Source organism: Mirounga leonina, unplaced genomic scaffold (genome assembly GCF_011800145.1).
Source record: "Mirounga leonina isolate KUSES-001 unplaced genomic scaffold, KU_Mleo_1.0 Mir_153, whole genome shotgun sequence".
Taxonomy (NCBI): domain Eukaryota; kingdom Metazoa; phylum Chordata; class Mammalia; order Carnivora; family Phocidae; genus Mirounga; species Mirounga leonina.
The window spans coordinates 37352556-37373360 of record NW_023270387.1 but is presented as its reverse complement, the minus strand read 5'-3'; the positions used below and the strand labels follow the sequence as shown (position 1 = coordinate 37373360).

General features: G+C 38.4%; 1 protein-coding gene across 2 annotated transcripts in view; it reads right to left on the bottom strand.

Moving 5' to 3' along the window:
* MRE11 (MRE11 homolog, double strand break repair nuclease) overlaps positions 1–20805 on the bottom strand; it is a 72304-nt gene that overhangs the window by 24656 nt on the left and 26843 nt on the right. For both annotated transcript variants that reach the window (XM_035009369.1, XM_035009368.1), the window contains exons 11-14: positions 17188–17314; positions 14510–14610; positions 12915–13088; positions 5442–5504 (exon numbers count right to left, since the gene is read on the bottom strand). In XM_035009369.1, coding sequence (XP_034865260.1) covers positions 5442–5504; positions 12915–13088; positions 14510–14610; positions 17188–17314 — 465 coding nt within the window. The remainder of the gene's footprint in view (positions 1–5441; positions 5505–12914; positions 13089–14509; positions 14611–17187; positions 17315–20805) is intronic.

Here is a 20805-nt window from a genome sequence, read left to right as displayed (position 1 = left end):
TAATAAAAAGGAAGAAAAAACAAGTATACATCATTAAAAATCAGAATGGAGGGGGAAAAAGATTGAGGGGAAATTAAAAGAATCCTGACAAAATACTCTTCAATTCTAAGTAATTTGGAAAATAAATGACCTAAACGGATCCAACAAGAGACACATAGTCTCAACAGACTAATAATAATATCAAATAATGGGAGAAATTTGTTAAAGGAACAACACCCCCGGAAAAGGAACCACAACCACAAAGTTTCACAGGTATTCTATCAAATCTTCAAAGAACAGATAATTCCACTGCTCTTTCCATAGTCCCAGAGCATAAAGAAAGCAAGCTTCCAACTTCTTTGTACAAAGCCAGCATAACATGGTACTGAAAAACTGACAAAGGACTGCATGCACAAAAAGATTACAGGATTTCACTTACGAATATTCAAGCAAACAAAGAGAATCCAGGAACATATGGAAAAACCAGGATACCCATTACCAGAAGGTTCACAAAGTAGTAACAAGGATGGGGCAATAATAGAATATGTTTTAATATAATTCAATTTATTGCCGAATTAATAGAACGGAGGAAAAATCCCACACGTTTATCTCCACAGATGTCAAAAAGGCACTTAGTTCATCACCCATTCTGGATTTGAAGAAACTCCAAAACCCTTCTTTTACACGACAAATACCCTAAAATATGCTACCCCCCCCACACACACACATAGAGTGTGTGCACATTCTCCTGTGAGTGCTCTTACAGAGAGACCAATGTCCTCGGCACAAAAACCAAATCGAACAAAAATTTCTGGGCGAAGAACATGACCAGGTGTTTCACGTAAATACAAATGGTTTATAAACATAAAAATTGCTGAGTCACTAGCAACAAAAGTACGGGTTAAAAACAATAGTAAGAAACAATGTCCTCAGCCCTCGGATTTGTAAAGATCAAAAGATGTCATAATACATCAGGATGACAAGGATGTGGAGAAATAAGCAACCCCCAATACTGGTTAGAAGGCAAACTGGTGTCACATCTCTGGAATGATATGGCAGTTATCTAGCAAAAATTTAAGATGCATGTGCCCTTTTATGATTCTTTTCTTGGAATGAATTACCCACCATCATTTCCAAATTTTATACCTTCCCTTTGTCTAAATACCATACCTTCATTTTATCATTTAACATGACACTCAAATATTTTAACTCCACTTTTCTGTGCAACAGGCTCTGGAGTGTACAGATATATAGGAAGTATGTTACTTCTAAGAATTAGCAGTGGGATTCTAATTGGCCTCAGGAGTGTAGGTCCACAGCCATCCTAAGTGCAGGGTCAGGGCCACTGGTAGGACAATGTTTCCATATGCTTTTTTGTGAGATTCGAAAACCTATCCTGGTAGTACACCTGTTTTTTTTAAATTGTGACAAAATATATATACCATTAAATAGAGCATCTTACAATTGTGTACAATTCAGTGGCATTAAAAACACATTCACACTGCTGTACAACATCACCATCATCCACCTCCAGACCTTTCTCGTCATTTCAAACTGACACTCCATACCTGTTAAAAAACAACTCTCCATTCCCTAGCCACCCCCTTCCCCTCATTACCACTATTCTACTTTCTGTCCATATGAATTTGACTACTCTAGGGATCTCATTTAAGTGGAATCATGTAATACTCATCCTTTCTAATACTAATACTAATACTTTCACCTGTCTTACTTTGCTTAGTATAATGTTTTCAAGGTTCATCCATATTATAGCATTACTGGAACTTCATTCCTTTTAAGGCTAAGCAGAAGTCCATCATCACACATACACACCACATTTTGTTTATCTGTACATCTTCTGATGGCCATTTGAATTGCTACCACCTTTTGGCTACTGGGAATGCTATAAGCTTGGGTGTACAAATATCTGAGTCCTTGCCCTCAATTCCTTGGGGTAAATACCTAGAAGTACAGTTGCTAGGTCACATAATTCTATTTTTAATTTTTTGAGAAATCATACTATTTTCCACAGAAGCTTTTATATTCCCACCAGCAATGCATGAGGCTTGCAATTTCTCCTTATTCGTGGCAACACTATTTTCTTTTCTGTAATATTCATCTTAATAAATGTGAAGTGGCTTTGTGGTTTAGATTTGCATTTCACTAGTGATGTTGAGCATCTTCTCATGTGCTTATCGGTCACCTGTTTATCTTCTTTGTAGAAATGTCTATTCAAGTCCTTCATCCACTTTTTGCTGTGACTGAGTTTTACGAATTCTTTGTACGTTCTGAATATTAATCACTTACCAAATACATGATTTGCAAATATCTTCTCCCATCCTACGGGATGCCTTTTCACTTTGTTGATAGTGCTTGGTATTACAGTTTGAAAGAGGGTATCAATGCTGCCTCAAATCCAGACAGAACACAGGAAACCAGAGGCTGGGTAAACTACAGACTATGGGTCAGACCAAGAATAGATTTTACATTTTTAAAGGATTTAAAAAAAAAAAAAAAAACCCAACCACATACACAGAAAAGAAAATGTGACAAAGACCACATATGGCCTGCAAAGCCCAAAACATTTACTGTTTGGCCTTTTATTTAAATGTGAACTTATAGTTAAAGAATATACTTGGAGCTTTTCAATGTGAACAAGAGGTTTTAAAGCCTCTTGGAATGACTAATGCTTTTGTCTGTATAAATAATTTAAACATGGTACTAGGATTCATGTTCTGAGCTAAATGATTCTACACGGTTGGGAGTTATAGCTCGGGAAAGTCTCAAATTCCACTCCAAGTCCTAAATAGTATGCTAAGACCATTTATAACATCCTATGGCAAGCTGACAAATTACCTAGGAAACCCCAATTACCTGCTAAAGTCTTAAAATATAGCTGAAAAATCTAAACCCAAAAGTGCTTTCTTCTGTAAAACTCCCAAATGCAATCTGTCAGGTCCTCTACTACCTTCCTTTTATAAAATATTCACTCTAATTCTTTAAAAGACTAATGAAAAACAGTTTAGGGGCTCCAAACACAAAGAGCATGCAAAGAAATGTTTCTGTAATCTGTTAAATTGAAATGGTTAGTTAAGTTTAAATGATCCAAGAACCAGGAGTCATTTCTTTCTTCTAGTATTCATTCTTGCTATTTGGCAAACTCTTTTGTGCTTTAAGGGTGCTCTGTAAGATGAATACAAATATAAATGTGGTAAGGGATCCCTAATCTCTAGCTTCCTCCTCTTAGCTCCCCCAAACCATCTTGTAAGTAGTACAGCAGAGCTCCATCTATGCTTCTGAGCGAAACTGAAATTGTGTACATGACACATCTAGAAAAAAAATCAGTAAATGAAAATTTAATGAATACCATTTGCCCTTTCCCCTTTAAAACAGTAATGAATAAAACCAAGTAGGTAACGCGTTCTGCTTTTTCCACTACACTGATGTAGGGGAATGACTCTGACATCGGGAATGCTGACTGTGAAATTCAGTGGATGGTGAGAGCTTTTAGTTCTATGATCAAGTACTGAAGGCTATTCACGAAAGGGAGGAAGGAGGTAGGGAAAAAACTGTAGCTGGTACTGGCACTACCGCTGGGAATGTTAGTTAATGTTGCAAAGTTCCCCATATTACATGATGGAGACAGTGTAAGTTGTACAAAGGGAAGAAACCTGACACAAAACTAGACACTGAGAAGATTATCCTCGCATATCCTCTCTAAAGAAATATTATTAACTGAGTTACTATACTGCTATTCTTACATATTCTAATTAACTGGGACATAATTTGGGGGGGGTGACTTCCCCACATTAAGCACAGGGCATCAAATTTCTGTAACAAGACAGAGGAAAGAAAAGAAAAAAATAACACCCAAAATGCTACATTCCTATTCCTTAACATTCCATTATTGGATCAGCCTAAAATCCTAAGTAGCCTGTACGGTTTGACAGACGATGAAGTAAATCAGATATAGACTTGGAATTTTATTTTAAAAAGAGAAAAAAAGTCTATCTGATGGCCTTTAGAGATGGTAGCAAACAATTTTATTTTTATTTTTTAAAGACTTTATTATTTGACAGAGAGAGTGAGCACAAGCAGGGCGAGCAGCAGGCAGAGGGAGAGGGAAAAGCAGACTCCCCGCTGAGCAGGGAGCCGGACATGGGACTTGATCCCAGGACACTGAGATCATGACCTGAGCTGGAGGCAGACGCTTAACCATCGGAGCCACCCAGGTATCCCAGTACCGAAAAATTATTTGATAACTGACTTCTCCTCTGTCAGGATCTAAAACTGCTTCACATTAAAGGCTGTGGTATTACCTAGTAGTCATCAGTAGATCAACCACTAAACAGGGATTCCTTTGGAAGAGAGTTCAGAGGAAAAAGGAGTAAACTGAGTGTCCCAAGTATTGACTTTTACCTAAGGAGTGTGCTTAAAACAAGGCAAAAAATATTTAAAGGGTGGGGGGGGGGGGGGGAGAAGGGTGTCTTATTCTTTTTTGCTTGCAGCAGAGAAAATAGTAGAAGATATAAAAGTTAATTTAAGGGATGTGTCGAGTGCTCCAGCTCTTTCCCATTCACCGCCTATCAGGAGCAGTTCTGAAATACTTAGGAAAATGACAATGGATTAGCAGGACTGTTTATTAATTCAGCGAAGGTGACCCTTTAGGTCATGCTAAGGTTTAACATTTTCTTTCTACATATATCTGCCTCACCTACTAAACCAAGAGTCTCTGCTGGACACGAACCACACATTTTCCATATCTGTATTGCTAATGCAAAGCAGAATGGCTAGGTTGTAACAGATACGAATGAAAGCAATCAAGATAATCTCAACAATAAATTAGTTATCAGATAACCTTTACATACTAGATAGCAATAATGAAACACCAAGGACAATCAGAAAATAGAAAAATCTATCTTCAACCGTGAATTCACCAAGTACCAGATAGAGGCCCGAAGTTTCAGTAAATAGTCGCTAACCAGAAGTTCCTAAACTGCAAAGAGACCGAGAAAGACAGCATTGATGGTGATCAAGCCCATTTCAACATTTTTAGAAAGCCCAGTGGACTCTGTATATTTATCTATGGTAATACTGCTAGCAAAACACAAGTTTCTTCCTTTTTGCCCAAAATAGTATCAGCTCAGTAGGGTAAGACTTCATCTTATGCTAATAAGATGCTCTGATAGCAATTATGTATTATTTTGATTACTAAGGGCTCTTGTTGTATGCTCCTCCCTAGCCCCCCCCAACACAATTAAATAAGTTTCCAAAAAGAGCAAAAGGATAAAAAAGGAATACTGGCAAGCCGAATATTGGCAGGCTGCACTGGTATAAATCTCCTCAGCCAATCCCTGCTCAGTCCTATCTGCCAAAGTAAGGTCGACTATTCTAAACAAACCTACTAGTCATTCTAGCTTAACAAACTGACACAGAAGCATAGTAATTTACAGAGAAATTACCTCTCGAACTTCATCATCTTCTTCATTAGTGTTTTTTTGTCTGTTTTCTCTGAAACGGCGTACCTGTGTTAAAACAGTAAATCAAAAATGTTGCTTAGTCCTATCACGGAAATATAAAACAATGGGCTACAACTGATTAAGAAATGCTTTCCATTATAACATAAAACTTGGGAATTTTTTGTTTCAAATTTTTATTTAAATTCTAGTTAGTTACATCAAAAACTAATGATGTAGGGCGCCTGGGTGGCTCAGTTGGTTAAGCGACTGCCTTCGGCTCAGGTCATGATCCTGGAGTCCCGGGATCGAGTCCCACGTCGGGCTCCCTGCTCAGCAGGGAGTCTGCCTCTCTCTCTGACCCTCCCCCCTCTCATGCTCTCTATCTCATTCTCTCTCTCAAATAAATAAATAAAATCTTTAATAAAAAAAAAAAAAAAAAAACTAATGATGTAATGTATGGTGATTAACATAACAATAAAATATTTTAAAAATAATAAAAAAATTCTAGTTAGTTAACATATAATGTAATATTGGTTTCAGGAGTAGAATTTAGTGATTCATCACTTACATATAATACCTAGTGCTCATCGTAACAAGTGCCCTCCTTAATACCCATCACCATCTAGCCCATCCCCCACCCACCTCCCCCATCAACCCTGTTTGTTCTCTATCGTTAAGTCTCTTACAGTTTCTCTCTCTCTCTGCCTCCCATATGTTCATGTGTTTTGTTTCTTAAATTCCACATGAGTGAAATCCTATAGTATTTGTCTTTCTCTGACTTATTGCACTTAGTATAATACACTCTGGCTCTATCCATGTTGCTGCAAATGGCAAGATTTCACTCTTTTTGATGGCTGAGTAATATTCCATCATATATATATGTATGTGTGTGTGTACACACCATATCATATCTTCTTTATCCATTCATCAGTCGATGGACATCTGGGCTCTTTCCATAGTCTGGCTATTGTTAATAATGCTGCCATAAACATCAGGGTGCATGTGCCCCTTCAAATCCATATTTTTGTATCCTTCGGGTAAATACCTAGTGGTGCAAAACTGCTGGGTAGTAGGGTAGTTCTATTTTTACCTTTTTGAGGAACCTTCATACTGTTTTCAAGAGTACACCAAAAACTTGGAAATTTAAGTACAGTTTTGTTGATTGATTAAAGAAATCATACTTCCCTAGTGACTTACATTAAAATGTCAGAACTGTACTCTAAAAATATATATATATTGTCCCTAAGCAAAACTGGATTACCAGTTGCCAAAATGTTCCATGTCACTGAAAAATGGGTCTATTAGACTGCAAAAGAAAAAACTCTGATACCTATGAGTGTCATACTTTAGTAAAATAGTTAAAAACAAAAATCTCTTCTTTCAGAGGCTTGAAATATTTATTACATGGCTCATATCATTCTTAGATGTTAGGCTGTAAGACATCCAGGAGGCTCTCTAAAAATAGTATCTGGGGACACCTGGGTGGCTCTTTAGGTTAAGCGCCCAACTCTTAATTTTAGCTCAAGTCATGATCTCAGGGTCCTGAGATGGAGCCCACATAGGGCTCTGCACTCAGTGGGGAGTCTGCTGGAGATTCTCTCTGCCCCTCCCCCTGCTCATGTGTGCACTCTCTTTAAAATAAATAAATAAATCTTTAAAAAAATAGTATCTGAAGTGGGTGGGACTCTGAAAATCATTTTATCAAGTCAACTACTAAATGTTTACTGTTTGCTGATAATGGATGGTCCTGGAACCAAAAGGGAAACTAGAGATTCTTTTTTTTTTAATTCCTGCCCAACAGGCTCTTATAGTGTAGTTATGTAATTAGGGAAAACCTCTATTTGTTTAGTAATTTACTTAGCACCTCTTTACTGAGCACCCATTATGTGCCAAGCACTACTGTAGGAACTGAGAATCCAACAATGAACAAAATAGTTAGAAATTCTGCCCCCACGGAGTTTAGGATTGTGTGCCTGTGTATGTAGCCAATAAACAAAAACAAAATAAGAAGTTATATTGTTTTAGAAGTTGGGTCAGACTGAGTTAATTTACAGCTAGACTAAGAACGCTCTGTCATCTCTGGGGAGCCATTTATTTACTGATGTTTGTTTACTGATGGTTTTCAACCTGCATAACCAGTTGGAAGCATGGCTTGATTATGAGACCAGAGGGGCATAAAAGATTCCCTGGGAACTTCTGCACAAATCTTGGTGTGTTCAATCCAGGGACCACTCTGTGCAAATGAGGACATGAGATCTTATGTCTGGCTTCTCACAGGTCTCTAATGCCTGCCCATACTCTTTTCCTTGATGCACCATATCTTTTGCCTTTAAATAAAAACCTTAAATGAGTATGCTCAGTGGAGTCTTGAGTTGTTCAATGTTCAAATATCTGAACCCGTGAACGCTTTGCAAAAGACAGTAAGTATACAGAAAGAAATAAAGCAGGAAGAGGGTGAGGAATACTGATGAGAGGTCACATCTGAACGGAATGATCATGCAAGGCCGCAATGAGAAGGTAATTTATGAGCAAAGGGAATGAGTCTTGGATAACAAGGAGAAAACATTCTAATCAAAGGAAAAAGTGTACATAAAGGCACTGGGAGAGGTGTGCCTGAGTGGCTGAGCTGGTTAAGTGTCCGACTCTTGGTTTCAGCTCAGGTCATGATCTCAGGGTGGTGAGATCGAGCCCCACGTTGGGCTCCATGCTCAGCTTGGAGTCTGCTTGAGATTCTTTTTCCTTCTTTTCTCCTTTTGGCCCTCCCTTGCTATATATATATATATAAATAAATAAAATCTTCTTAAAAAAATCTTTTAAAAAAATCTTTTTAACATACCAGAATGCATGGTATGTTTAAGAAATAGCAAGGAGGTTGCTGTGGCTCAAGATGATAGGAGGGTAAGAAAGTAACAAAAAGCTAGACTGAATAGGGCCTTGTAAAAAAAAACTGTAAGGACTTTTTTTTTAAGGCAGGAGTGACTTGATCTGAAATATGTTAGTATCACTGACAGCTGAACTGAGGACAGAATGGGGGGGGTGGAGGAGGGGTACAGGCAGAAAAAGAGAGACGCGTTTGGAGGCTATTAGAATACTCTAAGTGAGAAATGGCAATGCGATGGACCTCTAGTAGTGATGAAGACTAGAGAGGAGGTCAGATTCTATATATATTCTGAGTAATGCCAAGGACTTCTAGACAGTTAGGATCCAGGTGACATAAAGAGAACCACCACATAGAGCAAAGGCTGAAAATCAGCAATTCAGACTGGGAATGTTAATAGTTTGAGGTGTCCATTAAATATCCAAGTAGAAATGTCTAGCAGGCCGCTGACTGCAGAAATCTTGAGCTGAGAGAGCTCTGGGCTAGACTTTTGAAAATCACCACAAAACAGATAGAATTTAAATCCAGGCAGCTGGATGAGATTACAAAGGGAATATGTAGCTGAAGAAGAGCTCCAAGGAGTGAGTTCTGGGGACTCCCAATTTAAGAGACAGGAGAGATGCAATAAACAAGAGAAACTGAGAATATGCACCATGAGGCAGGAAGAAAAGCAGAAGAGGGTGGGGTCCTAAAACCAAAGAGAAAAAGATTTCAAGAAGAGTTCAAGGAAGATTTAAGATGAACTGACAGTGGATTTAGCAATGGCGGTCACTGGTGACTTCAATGTGAGCACCTTCACTGGAATGATGGATCAAAACCCCCAGATGATGGGTGTAAGGGAAAAGTGAGGGAGAAAAATCAGGGCAGCAAATACAGAAAACTCTGAAGCAATTCTGCTATAAAAGAGAAACAAAGAAGATGAGTAGTAGCTAAAGGGAAATGCAAGTGAAGAGGGCTTTTTTTTGTTGTTTAAGCTAAAAGAAATGACAGTATATTTGTTATGATTTGGTAGAAGGGATAAAAATTATTTTTTAAAATGGCATAGTATGTAATAGTGCTCTAGGTGGTATATACCATTCCAAAAGTGCTAAGTCATTTGCAGAAATGAGTCAGAGTAAAAATACTGACTAGGTACCATGTGCTGCCAGTGTTCTGGGACTTCACATGTATTCTTTGGATCCTCACAACAATCTTGAAGGAGTTTCTATTATTATCCCCCATTTTACAGATGAGGAAAAAGAGGTGGAGAGAGATTAAGAAACTCACTGGTAGTTATACAGGTAGTAAGGGTTTTGATTTTGAACACAGGTGGTTTGGTCCAGAGTCCATGCTCTTAGCTACATCCCCCCATCCCTTATGCACCCTCTCAGGAGTCCCGACAACTCTCCAGGTGGGGATGCTTAAGTTATTTGCTTTTGTGTTTATCTGTTTGTTTTTTTTTTAATTTAAGAGTAGTTTTAGGTTCACAAAAAAACTGAGAAGGAGGTACTGAGATTTCATATGCCCCTCAGCCCCACACATACATAGACTCCCCTATTATCAACCTCCCTCCAGCAGAATCGGTACATTTGTTATAACTGATGAACCTACATTGCCACATCATAATCACCCAAATTCCAAGTCTATTGCTGTTGTTGTTTTTAAGATTTTATTTTTTTTTTAAAGATTTTATTTATTTATTTATTAGAGAGCAAGCGAGAGAGAAACAGCATGAGAGAGGAGAGGGTCAGAGGGAGAAGCAGGCTCCCCGCCGAGCCGGGAGCCCGATGTGGGACTCGATCCCAGGACTCTGGGATCATGACCTGAGCCGAAGGCAGTCGCTTAACCAACTGAGCCACCCAGGCGCCCCTAAGATTTTATTTTTAAGTAATCTCTACACCTAGCATGGGGTTCAAACTTACAACCCCGACATCAAGAGTTGCATGCTCCAATGATGGGGCCAGCCAGGTGCCCCCAAAGTCCATATTTTGTTCACTCTTGGTGAGCTAGGAGTCTGGAAAAAGGTATAATGACATGTATCCACCTAAATTATAGTATCATACAGAGCAGTTTCACTGCCCTAAAAATCCTCTGTGCACCTATTCATCCCTTTCCTTGCTCCTCACTAAACCCCTGCAACCTCTGATCTCACTGTCTCTATAGTTTTGCTTTTTTTTCAGAATGTTGTATACTTGAAATCATACAATCTTTTTCAGATTGGTTTTTTCACTTAGTAATATGCATTTAAGTTTCCTCCATGACTCTTCACGGACTGACAGTTCCTTTCTTCTTGGCCTAAATAATATTCCCTTTTCTGGATGTTTCACAATTTACTTACCCATTCACCTACCGAAGGACATCTTGGTTGCTTTCAAGTTTTGGCAATTATGAATAAACCTGCTATATAAACCTGTGTGCAGGTTTTTATGTGAACATAAGCTTTTCAACATCTTTAGGTAGACAACCAAGGAGCACGACTGCTGGATCATATGGTAAGAGTATATTAAGTTGTTTGGGAAACTGCCAAATTGCCTTCCAAAGTGACTGTACCATTTTGCATTTCCACCAGCAATGCGTGAGCTTTCCTGTTGTCCACATCCTCACCAGCATTTGGTGTTGTGTCAGTATTCCAGATTTTGACCGTTCTGATAGGTTCATAGTGGCATATTTCATTGTTAATCTGGATTCCCTGATGACATGATATAGAGCATGTTTTCATATGCTTACCTGCCATTTGTAAATCTTTGGTGAAGTATCTATTAAGGTCTTTGGTCTGTTTTTATATCAGGTTGCCTGTTTTTTATTGCTGAATCTTGTTTTGTTTTGTTTTTTAAAGATTTTATTTATTTGAGAGAGAGACAGAGAGAGGAAGGAGGAGCAGAGGGAGAGGGACAAGCAGACTCTGTGCTGAGCACGGAGAGTGACGCAGGGCTCGAGCAGAAACCAAGAACCGGACGCTTAACCAAAGAAGCCACCCAGGCGCCACTTACTGCTGAGTTTTAAGAGTTCTTTGTATTTTTTGGATAACATTTCTTTACCAGATGTGTCTTTTACAAATACTTTGTCCTCCAAGTCTCTTGCTTGTATTCTCAGTCTTTTGACATTGTCTTTTACTGAGCAGTTTCTCATTTTGATGAAGTCCAGCTTATCAATTCCTGCTTTCACAGATCATACCTTTGGTGTCGTATCTAAAAAGTCATTGCCACACCCAAGGTCATCTAGATTTTCTCCTATGTTATCTCCTAGGAGTCTCATAGTTTTATATTTACATTTGAGTGGGATGATCACGTTTTATTTCTGGTACTTAATGGAGAAATGCATCCCTGCCAAAAATTTATGAACCCCATATACCCAGTGTACTTGGCATGGAATATTACTAGTTGCATACTGACATCATAAGGTTTAAGAGAACCATGTTGACTAATTAAAGGCACTAACATCAAAATCAAAGGGATTGAGTTTTAAAAATAATGTTTTGTTCTGCTCAGAGGGAATCTAGAAGATACCGAAAATGATCCCCTATAATCCCATTACCTGAATATAACCAATGATAATGTTTGTAATATTTTTTTCCATTCTTTGCACGTACACACACACTCACATATAAAATAAAAATCACTGGAATCAGAGTGTATACAGTTTTAAATCTATGGCGTTCTTTCCCCACGTAGCATTGAAAATATTTCTCCACGTTCTTCAAAAGTGTTATTTTTAATAGCTGCACAGTATCTAGTGTGTATGTGTCAACATTTACTTCATCAAAACATTTTCCAAATTTTCCCACTGCAGGCAACACTTAGATAAATTACTCCATGCACAGATTTGCACCTCACTGTTGTCTTGGGAAAGGGCTGAGTTAAAGGAGAAATCCTAAGCCTCTTGATAACCGCGGACAATCTGCCTTTCAATGCCAGCAGCTCAAACCTGATACTCCCAATAGCAGCACAGTAAATACTTTTCTCAAATTGCTGTCACTCTGACAAAAAATACATCTGAGTTCCTTTGAACACCACTTTCATATGCTTATTACCATTTGCTTTTCTTTTGTGAACCATTTATTCATGTCTTGGTTCATTATTTCTACTGAAATGTTTACTACTTTTCTTAACATTTACTAAGGTACTTCAATATTATGAGTATCAACCTTTCTTCTGCCCACATACAAGTATGTTCTCCATGTCAGTACATTTTGGTTGATAATCTGACATGCAAACATTTACAATTTCTACGCAGTCAAACCTAAAGAGCTTCTCTGATCCTTCCACTGCTTTTATGCTTAGAGATGAATTTGAATTTCTAGATGAAATTCAAAATCTCAAACAAAACTAACTAAAAAATTGAAAAGAACGGAAGTTTTCATCCTGTAAGGTTCCTCTTAAAGCATTTTCAAGAGAAGATCCTATCTATGGAGAACAAAGCTAACATTTAATGGATTTCAATCATGTTTAAGATTCTGTTCTAGACCTTTTCTACTTTAATCCTCATTTTACGAACTCAATTTTACAGATGAGGAAACTAAACAAATCAAAGAAGTTAAACAGTGGTTTAATAGAAAGAAAAGTCAAAGCTACTCTTAAGGAGAGAGCGTCTAACTAGCTTCTCCACCCCAAATTGGTTACCTCTTCATCGATTTTATCTTCTAGGCCATCAATATGACGCTCTTTAAGAAATCGCTGTGTTTTTTCCAACTGGTATTTCACTAATTCCTCTATGGCGTCTTTTTCTTCCTTGTCCACGAATTCTTGTACTGCTTCACCCATTCCCCTTTCTGTTAGAAGTGAGAGCTGCACATTCTGTAAAAGAGGTACAAAATCACTGGATGCAGAAATCAGTATCTATTCCTTACCAAATAATTCTATATGAGCAAGGAAAATTAGAGTATAATGCTACCAGGGGGAAAAGACAAAAAAGTTATCTAGTTGCTGAAGGGAAAACAAAACAAAACAAAACAACAGACAGTAAGTAAGCCTACTAATAAATTTTATGAGCCAGAAAAAGTCAAGTAAAAATAAGAAATGGGAGTAGTGTTTAAGACAGGTGGGAATGCAGAGGACTGAGTGGTTGTGATGTAGAGTCCCGAAATGGTAGCTGATGATTAAGAGATTAGGTTAACCAGTGTAGTGGGCAGAGTAACAGCCCCCTAAAGATGTCCACTTCCTAATCTCTGGGCTGTGAACATGTTACATGACAAAGGAAAACTACGACTGGCTAGAGATGGAATTAAGGTTGCTAATCAGCTGGCTGTGCAATCAGGAGATTACCAGGGACTGTGCAGGTGGGCCCAGTGTAATCGTGAGCATCCTTAAAAGTGGAAGAGGGAGGCCAAAGGAGGGAGCTAGAGGGAGATCAGACTGGGTGAAAATGGCCAGAGAAATGTAATACTGCTGGCTTTGGAGGTGGAAGGAGGAGACTATCAGCCAAGAAATGTGGACACCTCTAGAAACTGGAAAAGATAAGGAAATGGATTTTCCCCTAGAGTCTCCAGAAAGGAACACAACCCTGCTAACACCTCAATTTTAGGCCAGTGAGACTGGTGTCAGATTTCTGACCTACAGAACTGTAAGATAACAAATGTGTGTTATTTTCAATTATTAAGTTTTATGTGGAAATTTGTTTCAGCAGTAATAGGCAATTAATAGAACCAGATCTTAAAGTGGCACAAGCTCACGACAATGAAAGTAGCCTCACCATCCTGTGTCTGTCTTAATAAAGTAGTTCTGAAATTACATCTAAATGCAAGAGAGGTAAATCCTGGATTCAGAAACATGCAGTAGAGGGCGTCTTGGTGGCTCAGTTGGTTAAGCGACTGCCTTCAGCTCAGGTCATGATCCTGGAGTCCCGGGATCGAGTCCCACATCGGGCTTCCTGCTCAGTGGGGAGTCTGCTTCTCCCTCTGACCCTCCCCCCTCTCATGTTCTCTCTCTCTCTCTCAAATAAATAAAATCTTTAAAAAAAAACATGCAGTAGAGATAAAAAGGAAGAGCAAAACAACAGTAACAGTAATAGCCACAATAATAACACCATTAATTAAACACTGATTTTTCTTGATGAAGAATAATCAGAAGTGAATATAATTAATTGCTGTCCCACTTAGTTCATGGGAACATTGTGAGGATCCCTTTTGTTTGAAATATCAATTGTACATATCCCAAATTAAAGTCAGTTATCCTCAGAGAGCCATCCTTCAACATGTAGGCTGTAACTAAGAAATTACCTTCTCTGCAGTCTGAAAATACTGTTTTACAAGGTCTTCTACTCTTAGGGTTGTTCCTTCTGAAGGTTTTGTAATGAGCTTCCCAAAGTTGATCTCTTCTCCTAGAAAAAAGAAGTCCGTGGAAAAATATTAGCTTCTGTGACAGTGTAAAAGTGCCCCAACTCATGGCAGGTTTGGTTCAGTACAGGAGGTATGGCCAAACTGGATTAATGATCAGCTTGCTCAACGTGGCAAATTTTGAGGCAAAAACATGGCATTATTGCTAATAGCCGCAGTCTTTTCCACAAAATGTGTATTTCTTTTCCTCAAAATGTGTATTTCTTTTCCTATCTCCAAGTCTTGGCTCCTATAGCTACTCTCAAAGGGTGATCTTCAGACCTCTGTTCTCCAAGACCATTTCAGGGAATGCTCAGGGCCAAAACTTTCGTAACGACACCAAGATGCTATTTACCTGTTCCGCTACATTGCCACTTGCCCTGATGATACAAAAGCAATTGTGGGTACAACCGCTGGTTCCTTATTATAAGTCAAGGCAATGGCTTGGAACTGTACAACACTCACCACCACATCCGCACAGCTCAAAGCAAAACAAAGAAAGCCAGTTTCACTTAAGAATGTCCTTGATGGGGCGCCTGGGTGGCTCAGTTGTTAAGCGACTGCCTTCAGCTCAGGTCATGATCCTGGAGTCCCGGGTTCGAGTCCCACATCGGGCTCCCTGCTCGGCAGGGAGTCTGCTTCTCCCTCTGACCCTCCTCCCTCTCATGCTCTCTCTCAAATAAATAAATAAAATCTTTAAAAAAAAAAAAAAAGAATGTCCTTGATGAAACTGTAGAAATTATTCATTTAATTAAATCTCAGGCCTTTTTAATATTCTGTGAGACAAATGGGATGTATGCTTACAGCACTTTTGCTGCTTTCCTAAGCAGGAGAACTGTCTCACACATAGCAGGTAAAGAATACAATGAGTACAGAGTGGGAAGCCAAGAAGCTGAGGGTCCAGGACCTACTCTGCTGATAATCTTTGTCAGGAAAACAAATATTAACTGTCTAGCGGATGTTGGACCTGGCCATGAAAACACAATGGTGAAAAGACAGGATCCCTGCCCGTAAGAGCAAATGATTACAATAAAGGTGGGAAATGCTACGAGAGGTAAAAACAGAGAGTATGACACACATAGAAGAAATAACCTAATTCTTCTCAGGGAAGGTTGAAAATAATGTGCAGGTATCAAATGCACCTATCATTTGAATCAAGACTTGCCAAATGAATAAGATTCACTAAGCAAAACAGGAAAAAAAGAAAAAGCTATTTGAGGCAGAGGGAAAACTATGTGCCATGGCCTGGTGGGTTAAGAAGCACAACGTTCAGTGTGTTTCTTGCAAAGTGTTGAAGACAAGTGAACGGAAATCTTTTTCAAATCTCAAGACAGTAGAATTAATACAACTTCCTAAGTACCATCACTACATTTTACGATGCCGGATACTATGTTTAGACTATTTACACACATTGTATCATATAATCCTCACCACGACTCTATGAGGCAGGCTCAGTCATTATCCTGATTTCACAGGCAAGAAGATCAAACAGAGAGCTTATGTAAATTGTACAATGTCACACAGGTACTTGAGAAGTAGAGCTGACCAAAATAACAAAAAATGCTTTCAATAAAACACGCAAAAGGGTTATTGTTTCCACTTAGCAATTTATGTTTAAACCAAAAAGGAATCATTAGAACAAAACTGACTATGTATGAAACTCAAGCAACAACGTACCAGTTCTATATTCTGTATTATTATGAACACTACACCCATAAAATCTCAAGGGACTGATAAGGATGGACAATTAAAGTAAACCACTATCAATGAGTAATTAGTTAAAATTCATAGCATAAGAAAATAATTATCTGATAAGGATTTTTTCCTAAGAGTATTTTATGAGTTCCATTTAAATATCTGAACGAATGTTTCAGGTTGAGTTAACAGCACACAGAATTTGGTCACAATTTGACACTGAAAATCGAAGCTTATTAATAAAAAAAACCTAAGTAGCTTTACCTATAAAACAAGGGCCATATTTTTCTATAAAAATTCTCTGACTTAATAGCTTTAAGAAAAGGCTCTATATTTAACATGATCAACATTTCTTATAAAAAGCATTATTTCAGCTGGATGGCCTATTTTTATAAACGCACTTAAAATAAGGGCAATTAGTTTTTATGAAATTTAATTAGGAATTAATTATCTGATCATGAGAAACATCAAACTATGAGATACTTCTTATTCCAAAAGACTGCAGTCTTCCTAAACCCTATATACTCGAAAGTTGAAGTATTTGATGCAAAATTTGAGTATATTCTCTGAACACTAATAATGTATAGTCAATAATACATATTTTGAGCAATAAATCTTTAAAGTCTCTGTGCACTGTTACTCAGCAGTACTGTTTTTAAAAATTACATCTCCAGAGAAAGCCTTCCCTTTCTTTACTGTTATCCACAGGTTTAAAATGACTGCTAATTTTTAGAAGACATGCGATTTAATTATTCCAACTGCCAGCTTAAGATACTAGAAATCATCATATAAAAATATTTTCATCATTTTCTATTTCTTTTACTAAAGACTGATTTTTGTAAACCCTATAAAAAGCATTTTTTAATCTGTGAAAATAACTAGCTTACCCATGTTTTTCTTTTGTTCTTTATGTCTGAAAAAATGGATAACATCTTTTGGATTAGCTACACGATCCACAAATTTCTGGCTAAAGCGAAGAACACTGAAAGGCTCAAAACCTCCACTATAGTCCACCTGGAAATACAAAATAAGCTATTAAGGCCTAGAACAGTTTACCAATTTCATTATTTATGTTTATGCTCAATACTTTAAAGCTAATATATGTTCTACAATTTATGTTAAAGATCATGATGGTGTTAGACCTTTTATTCTGTTGAGAAAACAAAGCTTCAAAGGTTTATGAGTTTACACGAGACATTTTGCACGATGGACCCAAGATACATCAAGAATTCCCACAAGGTCTGAATGTTTACATCCCCCTATGATAACATTAAGATAAAAGCCTAGGCACTGGGAGTACTACCAGGAAAGGAAGTGAGATTTCTAAACATAAATACTTAAACTTTCAGAACAGAAAGAAAATTCTCTCCTAAAATAAAATGCCAGCCCTAGATGCTTAGTTAATTGGTCTATCATCTTAGGGATATACTTTCACACTAACAAAGAAATGCTGGAAAAGCCATGCAGGAAAAGAAACCAATGTGTTAGCTTTGAGAAATGATTACCTTCAAAGCACAGTATCTATTTAGAAGTCACAGTCCCTCTCAAGGCAGGCTCTTTCTAAGTTAAGAAATTTATAGTCATACAGAGACCTTTCCAAAGAGAAATGCATACTACATTTTTTTTTTCCCAAGAGGTAATAATCATTTCCCTAAACTAGCTGTTCTAAAAACAGACTCTGGGAACCAGCATCGTACCGCATCACCGGCCTATCCAAATTCCCCTAACCTCCACCCAGTTTACACTATTCATCACACTTAGCACTGGCTGGCATTTTGCTGCTACCTATTTTTTATGTCTCTCCTCACACCTCCACCTCCCATAAGCCCCATAAATTCAAAACCTCCTCTGTTTTATCATCACTGTGTCCCCCAGCATGCAGAACAAAATGTACTCAAAAAGTATTTGTTTACTGAATCATAAAATTAGTGAGAGCCCCCTAGTTGATACAATGTACTTTTGAACTATTACTAATGAAAACACCTACTCTTTTTCATGAATGATTTAATAATTCACTGTGTTTAGCAAAAGGAATGTCAATTTTCTATTTAACTGTACTTGGTTCTAATGGTATTAGGCGGACATGGGATCTTTTGCCCAGATAAAGAGAACTATGTGGTTCTCCCAAAGCAACTATGTATTACATCTCTACAGCAACCATGTTATAAAACAGAAAATGCTAAATGCTCAGGTTATTGGGTCTCCCCAAAACTCTTCTATACATTTATCAATGATACTCCAGCTTAGGTTGATTTGTAAAATTTTCTGCTCCCAAGAGTCACAAAACTCGTTCACTAAGCAAACTTTACTGAGGAGTCCACAATGTGCTAGGCATTCTGCTAAGGGCCAGGGATACAGCCATAAAGAAGTATAATCTTGGTTGTCAAGAAATTCACAAGCTGACTGGGAGGACAAACATGTAAATACATAAGTACAAGCAAAATGGTAATGGTACTTAACAAGTACATACAAAGCAGACCGAAGGCACAAAGGTAGAAGCACTGATTCTGAAGGGAGGTCAAAACAGGCTCTTGGAAAAGGGGAAAGCTTTAAGTGGATGTTGAAGAACATGCTATGGAAGGAGAGAAGCACATTCCACACAGCAGGATCAGCATGGGCGAAGGTACAAAAGAGTGAAATAAACTCCACTGGACCCAGGGAACAGTAACTTTTAGTCTAATATAGCTGGAACTTAGTAGGTTCTCGCAGAAAAAGGAGGTAGAAGCCAAAGAGGTCAGTTTTGACCAGGTCATGTAAACCCTTGAATGCCATGCAAGACTTGTTCCTATTAGCACTAGGGGATCATTAAGTCATTTTCAGCAGGAAAGACATGCAAGACTGTGTTTTACAAAGTCTTTTTACAAAGATGACTTTGGCATTAGTGTGGAGAGGCTAGAGGTGGGGGGGAGGGAGAAACTGAAGGCAGAGTCAGGAAGGAAGCTGCATTTATAGGCCAGATAAGAGAAAATCAGGGTTCAACTTCAGCAATGACAATGGGATAGACTGAAAGGACCAGATTACTTACTGTGCAACAGGTAATATTTAATTCATTTTGATCTTGTAAATCTACGAGGTACAAACCAAGGGACAAAAGATCCAACTGTTCAAGGTCATACAGTAACCCAGGCATTCTGGCTCTCAACTATACCCTTTATCTTCACACTATATATCCCAGAGTTTCTCAAATTTTAATGTGCATACAAATCTCTTAGGGATCTTGTTAAAATGCAATTCAGTGGGTCTGATATAGGGCCTGAGATTCTGCATTTTAAAAAATTTCCCACATGAGGGGCGCCTGGGTGGCTCAGTCAGTTAAGCTTCTGACTTGTGATTCTGGCTCCAGTCACAATCTGAGGGTTGTGAGATCGAGTCCCTCACTGGGCTGACCACCAGGCATGGAGTCTGCTTGGGATTCTCCCTTGCCCTCTGCTTCTCCCTCTCGCTCCCTCTCCCCCTCCCTCTCTATAAGTAAATAAATAAATACATAAAAGCAGTAATTGTTGGGCGCCTGGGTGGCTCAGTTGGTTAAGCGACTGCCTTTGGCTCAGGTCATGATCCCAGGGTCCTGGGATCGAGTCCCACATCGGGCTCCCGGCTCAGCGGGGAGCCTGCTTCTCCCTCTGACCCTCTCCTCTCTCATGCTGTTTCTCTCTCACTCGCTCTCTAATAAATAAATAAATAAAATCTTTAAAAAAAAAAAAGCAGTAATTGTTTCCCAGGTGATGTCAGTGCTGTTTTGATTACTCCTTGAGTACCAGGCTTTGGGGCGTGGGGGTGGGGGTGGCTCTTGGACCTCAACAAGGAGGTCTAAGCTGGAGGTAAAGATGTGGGCATCATCACTCTATAGGTGGTCGTTAAAGCCATATGCCTAGGCTGAAAAGAGGGCTAAGAAAGAGGACAGATCAAACATAACTCGAAGATAAGAAAGCCAAAGAGTGATTCAGCCAGATGAAAACAAGCTACTCACTTTGACAATTGAACATCTTTTCTACTTAAGCCTTGTTTATAGTGGGCTGAGAAACAGAATGTTAAATGAGTAGGAAGGGCTATGTATTTTGAGGGGTTTGGAAGAAAATAAAAGACAGGTGCAGAACTAATTGAAGGAAAAGGCAGAGGGACAAAAAAAAAAAAGAGACCTGTTACTTTTTTTATACGATGATGGAAACAAATAAGTAGGTTTCCAGGCATAGGAAGCGCTTCAATTTCTTTAAATTTTTTAATACTCTAAAATACTTAATTCTTTCCACCATATTTCTCAAGCACTTGCTATTTGCCAGAACTGTTCTGAGATCTCTGGATACATTAGTTAACAAAATTCACAAAGTTCCATGCTCTCATGGAGCTTACAGTTTTGTAGTTGAGGACACACAATAACCAAAATAAATACATTGCATATAGTAGGTTAAGAGGATGTGTTGTGGAGAACAAAGAAAAGAACAAGCAGAAGAGGGTAAGTGAAATCAGGAGTGCTGGTGAGCAGATATGGGGGTGCCATCTCATTGGGG